We start from the raw sequence: 13,311 nt of genomic DNA, 5'->3' as shown, positions 1-13,311 counted from the left end.
AAAGGTCAATCAACTAAGAAAACATAGCACTCCGAAGTGTGTATGTATGGAAAACAGAGCTGCAAAATATGTGAAGCAAAAACTAATAGATAGAAATAGATAAATCCGGCCAGGCGTGGTGGCTCACGCCTGTAATCTCAACACTTTGGGAGGCCAAGGCAGGTGGATCACTTGAGGTCAGGAGTTCGAGACCAGCCTGGCCAACATGGTGAAACCCTGTCTCTACTAAAAATACAAAAATTAGCCGGGTGTGGTGGTGCATGCCTGTAATCCCACTTATTTGGGAGACTGAGGCAGGAGAATCACTTGAACTCAGGAGGTGGAGGTTGCAGTGAGCTGAGAGTGTGCCACTGTACCCTAGCTTGAGCAGTAGAGGGAGACTCCATCTCAAAAAAAAAAAACAACAAAAAACTGGCCAGGCGCAGTGGCTCACGCCTATAATCCCAGCACTTTGGGAGGCCGAGGCAGGCAGATCACCTGGGCTCAGAAGTTCAAGACCAGCCTGACCAACATGGTGAAACCCCATCTCTACTAAAAATATAAAAATTAGCTGGGCATCGTGGTGGGTGCTTGTAATCCCAGCTACTCAGGAGGCTGAGGCAGGAGAATCGCTTGAACCCGGGAGGTGGAGGTTGCAGTGAACAGAGATCGCACCACTGCACCCCAGCCTGGGTGACAGAGCAACTCTCTGTGTCCAAAAAAAAAAAAAAATTGCCAAATTAATTACCCTTCAGAAATTTGGTTCCTAGTCTTGATACTCTCCAAAATTGGGTATAATTATGGATTTCAAATACTTAAAAAAGATTTTCTTTTTCTTTAGACAGAGTCTCTCTCTGTCACCAAGTCTGGAGTGCAGTGGCATAATCTTGGCTCACTGCAACCTCCACCTCCCAGATTCAATCAACTGTCCTGCCTCAGCCTCACAAGTAACTGGGATTACAGGTGCATGCCACCATGCCCGGCTAATTTTGTATTTTTAGTAGAGATGGGGTTTTGCCATGTTGGCCAGGCTGGCCTTGAACTCCTGACCTCAAGTGATCCACCTGCCTTGGCCTCCCAAAGTGCTGGGACTATAGGCCTGAGCCACCACACCTGGCCAAATCTTTTAAAATTTAACAGGTACTATTCACAATAGCAAAGACATAGAGTCAACCTAAATACCCATTAATGGTAGACTGGATAAAGAAAACGTGGTACATATACACCATGGAATACTATGCATGCATAAAAAAGAACAAGATCATGTCCTTTGCAGGAACATAGATGCAACTGGAGGCCATTATCCTTAACAAACTAACCCAGGAACAGAAAACCAAATACAGCATGTTCTCACTTATAAGTGGAAGCTAAATAATGAAAACACATCAACAGAGAGAGGGAACAATGGACATGGCCCCTATTTGAGGGATGAGGGTGAGAAAAGGGAGAGGTTTAGAAAAAAAAAAAACTTAGGTGCTGTGCTTCGTACCCAGGTGATGAAATAATCTGTACACCAAACCCCCAAGTCACCAGTTTACCTATGTACCAAACTGGCACAGGTACCCCTGAACTAAAATAAAAGTTAAAAAAATTTTTTAATTTAATGGGTGACAAAACTTTGCCATACACTCACCAACAATGAACATTATCATTTTTAATTAAACCTTTTATTTTGAGATAATTGTAGATTCATGTGCAGTTGTAAGAAAACACAGGGGGCTGGGCACGGTGGCTCACGCCTGTAATCCCAATACTTTGGGAAGCCAGGGCGGGCGGATCACCTGAGGTCAGGAGTTCGAGACCAGCCTGACCAACATGGAGAAACCCCATCTCTACTAAAAATACAAAATTAGCTGGACACGGTGGCACGTGCCTGTAATCCCAGCTGCTCAGGAGGCTGAGGCATGAGAATTGCTTGAACTCGGGAGGAGGAGGTTGCAGTGGGCCAAGATTTTGCCATTGCATTCCAGCCTGGGCAACAAGAGCGAAACTCCATCAAAAAAAACAAAAAACAAAAAAACCTCAGCATGTTGGGAGGCTGAAGCAGGTGGATCATTTGAGGTTAGAGGTTCAAGACCAGCCTGGCCAACATGGCGAAAGCCCATCTCTACTAAAAATATAAATATTAGCCGCGTGGTAGCGACATGCACCTGTAATCCCAGCTACTCAGGAGGCTGAGGCAGGAGAATGGCTTGAGCCTGGCAGAGGTGGAGGTTGCGGTGAGCCTAGATAGCAGACCCTGTCTCAAAAAAAAAAAAAAGAAAAAGAAAAAAGAAACAAAGAAAACACAGAGAAATCCCAATGCCCTTTGCTCGCTTTCTCCCAATGGTGACATCTTGCAAAACCATAATAAAACATCTCAACTAGGATACTGACAATGATAAAGCAAAATCCAGAACATTCCATCACCACAAAGTTTCCTCATGTTGCCCTTTTACAGCCACATTTACCTCTCTCTTGCTCCCGTCCCCTACCTAATACCTGGCAACCACTAATCTGTGGTTCATTTCTATAATTTGGTCATTTCAAGAATATTATAGAAATGAAATAATATACTATGTAATATATTGGAATTGGTTTTTGTCACTCAGCATAATTCTCTAAGGATTCATCCAGGTTGCTGCATTTATCAAAGGTTATTCCTTTTTATTGCTGAGTATTATTTCATGGTATGGCTGTACCAATTTGTTTAACTGTTCATCCATTAAAAGAACCTGGCTGGGCGTGGTGGCTTACACCTGTAATCCCAGCACTTTGGAAGGCCAAGGCGGGAGGATCACTTGATGTCAGAAGTTCAAGACCAGTCTGGCCAACATGGTGAAACCCCGTCTCTATTAAAAATACAAAAATTATCCGGGTGTGGGAGCGTGTGCCTGTAATCCCAGCTACTTGGGAGGCTAAGGTACGAGAATCACTTTGAACCTGGGAGACAGAGATTGCAGTGAGCCGAGATCACACCATTGCACTCCAGCCTGGGCAACAGAGCGACACTCTTTCTCAAAAAAAAAAAAAAAGAAGCTGAAATAATAGGAAATTGGCTATATCAATTGCAATATATCCATAGGCTAGAACATTCTGCTGCTAGAGAGGTTGCATAAGGCCAGACTAAGGTGCTTGGACCTTCTCCTGAGACCAGCAGTCTCCAAAGTTTTGTTCATATGAACTTAACGGTACAAATATTAGCAAATATCTCATTAGCTGATATCTCAAAGCACGATATACAGTGAGGATGAGAGTCATCATTAATTAATGAGAGGGCATGTAAATTCACATTTCTTTTCTTTTTTTTTTTTTTTGAGGCAGTCTTGTTCTGTCACCCAGGCTGGAGTGCGGTGGCGCAATCTTGGCTCAATGCAACATCCGCCTCCTGGGTTCAAACAATTCTTGTCCCTCAGCCTCCTGAGTAGCTGAGTTTACAGACGTGCACCATCACGCCCGGCTAATTTTTGTATTTTTAGTAGATACAGGGTTTCACTATGTTGGCCAGGCTGGTCTGGAACTCCTGACCCCAAGTGATCCACTCGCCCCGGCTTCCAAAGTGCTGGGATTACAGGTGTGAGTCACTGCGCCTGGTCTGTAAATTCATATTTCAAAGTGTCTTTTTCATTGTTTTTTCAAATTTTATTACATTCCTTACAACATGGCTGATAAAGACCAGCATTCATACCAGAAAGAGACCTGTCAGCTGTGTCCTTTTCTACTTGTTTGCTGTGCTGGTAATTTTCACAGTATCTGGAACTTGCCATTTCTTTGCAGGAATATTTTGAAGCCATTTTTCTGTTCTCGTAGGACAACCTAGTAACATGATCCTACGTTTAGTTAGACTGACACGACTCACTACACACTGCAATGCACTGCAGAATGCTGAAAGGGATGCGTGAGGACCCTGCTGCCCACCTCCCAGGCGTGGACCCTCGTTCCCTCAGGAAGTCTCTGCTTGACATCGGCCCTCATGACTCTCAGACAGAGATCAGATGTACAGATCAAGTGAGACCAATACATTTACTATGTCATAGAAGACCTTAATTCTTATTTTTATTTTTTATTTTTTGAGACAAGAGTCTCCCTCCGTCGCCCAGGCCGGAGTGCAGTGGTGCGATCTCGGCTCACTGCAAGCTCGGCCTCCCGGGTTCACGCCATTCTCCTGCCTCAGCCTCGCGAGTAGCTGGGACTACAGGCTCCCGACACCACGCCCAGCTAATTTTTTTTTTTTGTGTATTTTTAGTAGAGATGGGGTTTTACCCTGTTAGCCAGGATGGTCTCGATTTCCTGACCCCGTGATCCGCCCGCCTCGGCCTCCCAATGTGCTGGGATTACAGGCGTGAGCCACGCGCCCGGCCAGAAGAGTTTAATTCTTTTCTCATTTTTAGGTTAAAAAATGAGTAGAGGCCGGGCACGGTGGCTCACGCCAGTAATCCCAGCACTTTGGGAGGCAGAGGCTGGCGGATCACCTGAGGTCGGGAATTCGAGATTAGCCTGACCAATATGGAGAAACCCCGTCTCTACTAAAAATACAAAATTAGCCAGGCGTGGTGGCTTATGCCTGTAATCCCAGCTACTCGGGAGGCTGAGGCAAGAGAATCGCTTGAATCCGGGAGGCAGAGGTTGGAGTGAGCCAAGATCATGCCATTGCACTCCAGCCTGGGCAACAAGCGCCAAACTCTGTCTCAAAAAAAGAAAAAACAAAATTAGCCAGGTGTGGTGGTGCGTGCCTGTAATCCAAGCTACTCGGGAGGCTGAGGCAGGAGAATTGCTTGAACCCGGGAGGTGGAGGTTGCAGCGAGCCTAGATGGTGCCACTGCACTCCAGTGTGGGCGACAGAGTGAGACTCCATTAAAAAAAAAAAAAATTCAGGGGAAAAAAAGCAATTAAAAAAACATAACTATAAAAATAATACAAATTACAAAACAACTATTTACATAGCATTTACATTATATTAGTTATAAGTAATCTAGAGATGATTAAAGTGTACGGAGGAATGTGCATAGGTTATATGCCAATACTGCCTCATTTTATATGAGGGACTTGAGCATAGAAGGGTTTTGGAGTCCACAGAGGTCCTGAAACCAATTCCCCCTTCCCATGCCTAGGATGACTGAATTATACAGCAGCAAAAATGAATATACTCAAGCTATATGCATGAGTCTCATAAATATAATGCTCACAGAAAAAAGCAAGTTGCAGAAGGGTAAATACGGTTGATATATAAAGGTGCTAAACACAGAAAGAACTATTTAATGATATACGGATGCAGTAAAAGTATAAGAAATGTATGCAAACTTACTTAAATTCAGGGTGGTGGTTACTTGGAGTAAGGCGAATGTTTGGGATGTCAGTAGGTACCTGACAAATGGCAACTTAACTTTGTTTTGGTTTTTTTGAGATAGGGTCTTGCCCTTTCGCCCAGGCTCAAGTGCTGTGGTGGGATGATAGCTCACTGCAGCCTCGATCTCCAGGCTCAAAAGATCCTCCCTCCCGCCTCAGCGTCCCAAGTAGCTGGGACCACAAGCGCGCGCCACCACGCCCGGCTAATTTTTAATTTTTTTTTGTAGAGTTGAGGTCTCACTGTGTTGCCCAGGATGGTCTTGAACTCCTGGGCTCAAGCGATCCTCCCGCCTTGGCCTCCCAAAGTGCTGGGATTACAGGTGTGAGCCACCGCGCCTGGCCTGCAACTTTACTTATAATAATCTGTGTGGCAGATGTCATTTGGCCCATTTTATAGATGAGGAAATTGAGGCACAGGGAAGTGAACTGGCGGAATTTCAGTTCCGCTGGGTTTTGACACTGAATCAACTGGCTGAACCAGCGAGAGGACGGCCCGGCTGGCTCTCAGGCCTCCCCCGGCGCTCCCTTCCGGACCGGTGAGTGAGACTCCTGGGGCCACGCCTTGTGAAATTCTGAGGCTTCTTTTCAGGGATCGAAATCCCCTCCCGGCTCCGCCCTGCGCGTTGGGCCCCGCCCCAGCGTGTCATGAATATGCAAGTGCGAGGAAGATATTTAAAGGCGTCGGCGCCACGCGCATATCCCTGCCCGGCGCTGCCCGCCCAGTTCCTGTTCCCAGACTGAGGCCCAGCCCCCTTCGCCCGTTTCCATCACGAGTGCCGCCAGCATGTCTGACAAACTGCCCTACAAAGTCGGTGAGTCCCAGGACCTGCAGCCGGTTGCGGCCGCCCGGCACCCGCCCGGGGCTTGTTCGTGGCGGGGGCTGCAGGGCCGACTCGGGGCGCTCTGGACCCCCTGGAATCGCAGCCTCGGCGCGTTTCTGGCCGCGCGAAGCCACCTGGAAGTTGGAGTTCTCGCGCGGCCATGAGCGGGCCGTTCCGGGTGGCCGTGGACTACAAGTCCCAGCATGCCCCGCGACGCCGGTGCCGCCGCGCGGTCTGCGAGCCGCAAACTGGCGGCGTGCTCCGCGGGAGAGCACACCTGGCCACGGCCTGGGACGGCTGGCACCTGCCGGACCCTGCTCGGGGGGCCTGCGCCCGGCCTCCTAGGCCTGGACCGGACCCTGTCCAGCTGGGCGGCCCCGACGAGCGTCCACCCCTCTCTGGGCCTCCTACAGGGACGGCGAGGGCACCCCGGAGGGTGTATGAGGAGAGGCCTGGAAAGCGAGCCCCAGGCCGGCTCGGGTCCTCCTCTCCCCTGGGACTTTGGGCCAGTTACCCAACCTGTGGGGTCCCCCACCCCGCCAGCAGGGGCAGCCTTGCAGAAATCTCGAAGAAAATTTGGAGTGGTTTGAAAAATCCTGCTGTCCCACCGATTGAAGTGTAATACAGGGATAGTTAACGTTTACTTAGTGTTTCCTGTGGGATCGGCACTGCCTTCTAGCTTTATTCTAGTCTCATGGCTCTGTAGGGAAACTTCTCATTTTATGATGAGAATCCTGAGGCAGAGGTAACTTGCCCTCAGTCTTACAGCTGGTGGTGATGGAGCAACATTGGAACGCAGGCCATCTAGATCTCTGAGCGCACCCTTTCACCACTGTGTGCAAGCGAATACACGCGGAACAATCCTAGTGAATTTTCAGCAAAAACCAGTTCAGTTTGGCTGGTAGCTTTTCAAGTAACTTTGACACTATTGGACTGGGTGTGGTGGCTCACCCCTGTAGTCCCAGCACTTTGAGAGGCCGAGGTGGGCGAATCACTTGAGGTCAAGAGTTTGAGACCAGCCTGGCCAACGTGGTGAAACGCTATCTCTACCAAAAATACAAAAACTAGCTGGGCGTGGTGGCGGGCGCCTTCATTCCCAGCTACTCGGGAGGCTGAGGCAGGAGGACTGTTTGAGCCGGGGAGACGGAGGTTGCAGTGAGCCAAGATTGCACCACCACACTCCAACCTGGGCAACAGAGCAAGACCCTGTCCCAAAAAAAAAACAAACAAAAAAAGACACTATTAAGTCTGGAGAATGCCATCCACATTTATGGAAACACTTGCTGTATATCTGGTGATTTACGTGTGTTTACACAATAATCTTCATAGAGGTGGACGTAATCCCGTTATATAGAGCATGAAACTGAGGCCCTTGGGAGGTGACTTGCAAAGATTCTGTTGAAGTAGTTCATCAAGTTGCTACCAGAGTAGACTGTCTCCATTGTGTGGATGCTGAAACTGAACCCAGAAAGGTTATGTGAAGGTCACATCAATAGTAGAGCTGGAATGGGGGCTTGTCATACTGTGGAGAGATTAGTGGGTCAGGATTGGGGCCATTGGGTTGTGTGGGTGGAGATAAAGCTGGATTTGGGAAATGGGGAGCTTAGCTGGGTGGGGCTGGAGGAAGGAGGCCCTGCTGTATGCCAGATCTTGATCATATGGCATTATCTTTACTTAAGGCGCATAGCAAGCTAGGGATGATTATCCACACTTTACAGATGAAGAAACTGATGTTTACAGGGGCTCTTGCTGTTCCTCTTGGCTTGTCCTGGGGACAGGTGTTCCTGTGACTTTTGCAAGTCCTTAGCTCCAGAGATTGCAGCATCTAGCCTCTCCTGTGCCTTTGGAGTTGAGGGTCCCAGGGAAAACTGTGGGGCTGGCACAGTGTCCTCGAGGGCACTGAAGGAGTTATTTTTAGCTGGAGGGACATGTGGTGGTGGAGGGGTGGAGCTTAGCAGCACAGGGCATAACCCATTGTCCCATACAGCCGGGCCCCTCCCAGGAGGGGCCTTGAGAGGGGCCTCTGCTCTAGCCCTGCCTGGCTGCCAGTTCTGGTTCTGCGGTTAATTGGCTATGGAACCTGCAGCAAACTCCTCTCTGGGTCCTCTCTGGGTCATTAGTAAATGCTGGGACTCAGACTAGGTTCAGATTTGTGTTGTTTTTCTTTGCCACCCTTGTCATGTGCCAGCCCCTCTCATGGATCTTTCATTCAGTTCTGACGACAGATATGGTCAGTAAACAGTTGCTGACCCCTTCTCTGAGCCAGGTCGTGCTGGAGACACAAAGGTGACCCAGAGACAGGGGTGGCACAGACATGCATACAGATAAAGTAGTATTGTCTCCATTTTATGTGAGCAGATCTGCCACTTGTCTGTCTCCACGGTCACCACCCCAGTCTGGTCTCTCTCCTTGCAGGTCTCCCTGGATCTCTTGCTCCACAGATCCACACAGCAGCCAATGGGGTCTTTTCAAAAGACAAATCTGGTCTCTGAATGCTGGTCCCTGAAAACTGTAGGTTCCCCACTTCACTGGGACTGAAGTCCCAACTCATCTTACGCCTCTATTTGAGTCACCCTGGTGCACTCTTGGTTCCTCTAGCAGGGATATAGTAGGTTCTTTCTGTTTCCAGGTTTTTTTCAGCACCTACTGTGTGCCAGGTACTGTATTAGGTGCTTGAGAGGAGCCTTCCAGGCCGAGAACTGCTTGGGTTAAAGCCCTGAGGTGGAAATGAGTGGAGCTTGCCTGAAGTCAGTCAGGAAGCCTGTGTGTTGAACAGCTAGTGATGGGGGAAAGTGGAGAGATGGAGGAGGGGCAGGCAGTCATGCAGATAGGGCCCGAAGATTGAGGGAAGCCATTGGAGGGTTTGCTTGTTTAGTTTTGTTTACTTTAGTAGAGTAATGGAGGTGATGTAACTTAAATTTTTAAGAGCCTCCCTCTTCTGGCTGCTGTGGGGAGAATGGCATGTTAGAGCATGGGACCAGTGAAGAGAGTGTGGCAGTGTCCAACTGAGAAGTGGCAGTGTATTTATTTCTTTATTGTTTTTTTTGGAGACAGAGTCTCCCTTTCACCCAGGTTGGAGTGCAGTGGTGCTATTTTAGCTCACTGCCACCTCCGCCTCCCAGGTTCAAGCAATTCTCCTGCCTCAGCCTCCTGAGTAGCTGGGATTATAAGTGCCCACCACCACGCCCAACTAATTTTTGTATTTTTAGTAGAGATGGGATTTCGCCATGTTGGCCAGGCTGCTCTCGAACTTCTGACCTCGGGTGATCCGCCCGCCTTGGCCTCCCAAAGTGCTGGGATTACAGGCTGTGAGCCACTGCGCCCAGCCTGAGAAGTGACAGTTTAGATGAAGGTGGTGAGATGCAATTGGATTGCTTATATATTTCACTTGTTGAGCCAAAAACGTGCTGATTGAGGTGAAAGAGGAAAAGAGGAATCAAATCTTAAGTTTTTGGGCAGAGTAGCTGGTTGAATGGTGGTTTCATTTCCTAAAATGGGAAGATTGGGAGAATAACCAGTACTGGGGGCAAAGGAGCCATGAGGACTCCAACATGACACATAATAGATCCAACTGGACATCCAAGTGGAGGTGCTGTGGAGGCAGTTGGATCACATCGAGTCTCAAGTTCAGGGGAGTAGTTTGGGCTGGAGATAAATACGTGGGAGTCATCCACGTAGAGAAGGTATGTAAAGCCATAAGACTGGATGAGCTTAATTGGTAAACATAAGAGAACTGGGAGATGATGGAGCCCTGAGGGCCCCCAAACCCTAAAGTCTGTTAGCTAAAGAGGAACCAGGAAGGTAGGTGGAAAAGCACAGGACAGTCACAGAAGCCAAGTAAAGAAAGGGTTTCAGGAAGGAGGGCAAGTCATTCATGCAATCTGTGCTGCTGGTAGAAACATGGTCTTAGGTAATTTTGCATCAGGTATGGAGATCAGGCTGGTCTTTGGACGAAAGAGCGTTTTAGTGGAGTATGGAAGTCCTTAAGGAGGAGAGGGGATATGGAATCAGGCCCCATGGAGCAGGGACAGTGTAGTGACCAGCCCCACAGGGTTGGTGGGTCTCTCCCTGTGTGCGGCGACGAGAGAGTGTAGAAATAAAGATACAAGACAAAGAGACAAGAGAAAAGGCAGCTGGGCCCGGGGGACCACTACCACCAATGCGCGGAGACCGGTAGTGGCCCCGAATGTTGGGCTGCGCTGTTATTTATTGGATACAAGGCAGAAGGGGCAGGGTAAAGAATGTGAGTCACCTCCAATGATAGGTAAGGTCATGTGGGTCACGTGTCCACTGGACAGGGGGCCCTTCCCTGCCTGGCAGCCGAGGCAGGGAGGGAGAGGAGACAGAGAGAAAGACAGCTTACGCCATTATTTCTGCATATCAGGGACTACTAGTATTTTTACTAATTTACTACTGCTATCTAGAAGGCATAGCCAGGTGTACAGGATGGAACATGAAGGCAGACTAGGAGTGTGACCACTGAAGCACAGCATCACAGGGAGACGGTTAGGCCTCCGGATAACTGCGGGCGAGCCTGACTGATGTCAGGCCCTCCACAAGAGGTGGAGGAGTAGAGTCTTTTCTAAACTCCCCCGGGGAAAGGGAGACCCCCCCCCCCCCCGCCGCCACTTCCCAGTCTGCTAAGTAGCGGGTGTTGTTCCTTGACACCTTTTGCTACCGCTGGACCACGATCCGCCTGGTAACGGGCGTCTTCCCAGACGCTGGCGTCACCGCTAGACCAAGGAGCCCTCTGGTGGCCCTGTCTGGGCATAACAGAAGGCTCGCACTCTTGTCTTCTGGTCACACCTCACTATGTCCCCTCAGCTCCTATCTCTGTATGGCCTGGTTTTTCCTAGGCTATGATTATAGAGCGAGGATTATCATAATATTGGAATAAAAAGTAATTGCTACAAACTAATGATTAATGATATTCATATATAATCATATATAAGATCTATATCTAGTATAACTATTCTTGTTTTATATTTTATTATACTGGAACAGCTCGTGTCCTCTGTCTCTTGCCTCGGTGCCTGGCGCCCACAGGACAGCTCATCTATTTTATTTTATTTTTTTGAGACCGAGTCTCACTCTGTCACCCAGGCTGGAGTGCAGTGGCATGATCTTGGCTCATTGCAGCCTCTGCCTCCCAGGTTCAAGTGATTCTCCTGCCTCAGCCTCCTGAGTAGCTGGGATTACAGGCACCCACCACCACACCCGGCTAATTTTTGTATTTTTAGTAGAGACGGGGTTTCACCATGTTGGTCAGGCTGGTCTTGAATTCCTGACCTCAAGTGATCTGCCCACCTTGGCCTCCCAAAGTGTTGGGATTACAGGTGTGAGCCACCGCGCCCAGCCAACTCATCTGTGGTAACAGGAAAGAGTGCCTGGTCTGAAGCTGTAGATGACTGCTATAGGTGACTAGTGGATTCCATAGGGGAAAAGTGGCCTGGTTCTGAATTCATCTCAGTGAATTGGGAAGTGAGATTGTCATTCAATGGGGAAAGGTGTTGGAGGGTTGAGGAGAGTAGAAAATGGGAGTAAATTTACTAGGAAAATGTCATAGGATTGCTGCAATGTGCTATGTGTCTTTTATGGTCTTAATAAATGTGATATCTTGGCCAGGTGTGGTGGCTCACACCTGTAATCCCAGTACTTTGGGAGGCTGAAGCAGGTGGATCACGAGGCCAGGAGTTCAAGATCAGCCTGGCCAACATGGTGAAACCCCGTCTCCTCTAAAAATACAAAAATTAGCTGGGCATGGTGGCGAGTTCCTGTAATCCCAGCTATTGGGGAGGCTGAGGCAGGAGAATTGCTTGAACCGGGACCTGAGAGGTGGAGGTTGCAGTGGGCCGAGATCGCGCCACTGCACCCCAGCCTGGTCTACAGAGCCAGACTATGTCTCCAAAATTATTAATTAATTAATTAAATATGATGTCTTGGTGGGGTTGTGATTGTCCTCCTGCTGGGTTCAGTGGGTCCGGTGCAGTGGAGGGTCGGGTTTAATTGGGCTGAGAGTTTTGCCAAGTGAGTTCTCAAAGGGAAAGGGGGTAGAAGGGACACTAGAAATTGGTAGGATGAATTGAATAGAAGTTCTCACCTGACAGGCCACAGCCTTGTTGGAGCTTGGCCTCTGGAAGGAGAAAACCAGAAAGATGAGGCGTGGCTAGAGTTGGGTGCTTGAAGTCCAGATTTCCAAGGAGAGCTATCACTGGTGATGGCCTACTAGGGTAGGAGGGCTGGGGTGGGTGGCTTGAGTTGAGGCACAGCCGGAGTGGTCTCTCATGAGGGAGGCGTGTTTCATCTCTGAAATTGTTAAAATGCACTGTAGGAAGCTGACTGACAGACAATTTTATTGATTATTAAATTCTTAGATTATTAAATTCTCTACAGAGTCCTTTGCCTCCCACCGCCTACCTCTTTGGGTGTTTGGCAGGATCTCAGCTTCCCTAAAGATAAAAATCACCAGGAGTCTTAGACCTGCTGAATCAGATTTTCCAGGGGAGATTTACAAGCATGCCAGAGGAACATCCCTTATCGGGGAAGTCTGCAAACTTTGACCTAGGGACTGACCTAGGGTATGACCTTGGAAATGGACCAGTGTGGTAGGGGAGAGAGGAGGGTGAGATGATCAGAGGGAAGAGTATTGAGATAGTGAGTTAGCTCATAATAATATCCTTCTTTCCTGCCTGAGAATTTGAACAAATTCGAGACATTTTAGGTGGCAGATAGCACCTGAAATACTTTTTGTTACTAGTAACCACGAAGCCAGAGGATGTAGATTAGTATTTTAGGTGGCAACACCTGAAATATTACCTTTTATTACTAATAACCTCAAAACCAGAGGATATAGATTAATATGAAATCCAAATGATCCTGCTTATTGAACCCCCAGATTCAGCAGTTACCCAATCAGTTGCAGGCAAGGTGGGCCAGGGTAGGTTGGTCTCTGGAAAAGCAGAGAACACCAGCTTCCTGCAAGTGGGCAGGTGAGTGCTTGCTTGCAAAAAGAAGGGAGAGCTAAGCTGAGCACACCATTTTTTCCTCTCCGTTTTACTGGTCAGACAAGCTCACCCCACCTCCCCTGGGGCAGAGAGGCCAAGAGCATTCGTTATACGGATGAGTTCCTCCAGGTGGAAAGAAACATCAGGAGTGGGGAAGCATTTTTACATCTAAAAGGAGATCA

The 13,311-nt window shown here is 48.5% G+C and overlaps 1 protein-coding gene across 6 annotated transcripts in view; it reads left to right on the top strand.

Moving 5' to 3' along the window:
• The first annotated feature begins 5,955 nt into the window (after positions 1 to 5,955).
• Positions 5,956 to 13,311, top strand: part of AHCY (adenosylhomocysteinase) — a 50,111-nt gene continuing 42,755 nt past the window's right edge. For 5 of the 6 annotated variants that reach the window (XM_063600877.1, XM_055104973.1, XM_063600878.1 and 2 more), the window contains exon 1: positions 5,956 to 6,116. In XM_063600877.1, coding sequence (XP_063456947.1) covers positions 6,089 to 6,116 — 28 coding nt within the window. In that variant the 5' untranslated portion in view covers positions 5,956 to 6,088. Of the gene's footprint in view, positions 6,117 to 6,407; positions 6,426 to 13,311 lie in introns of those variants that run through there. The other variant, XM_057300911.2, reaches the window with a different exon arrangement.

This window comes from Pan paniscus, chromosome 21 (assembly GCF_029289425.2).
Source record: "Pan paniscus chromosome 21, NHGRI_mPanPan1-v2.0_pri, whole genome shotgun sequence".
NCBI lineage: Eukaryota > Metazoa > Chordata > Mammalia > Primates > Hominidae > Pan > Pan paniscus.
Note: the sequence above shows the minus strand (reverse complement) of the source record. Positions and strands in the feature narration are given on the sequence as shown.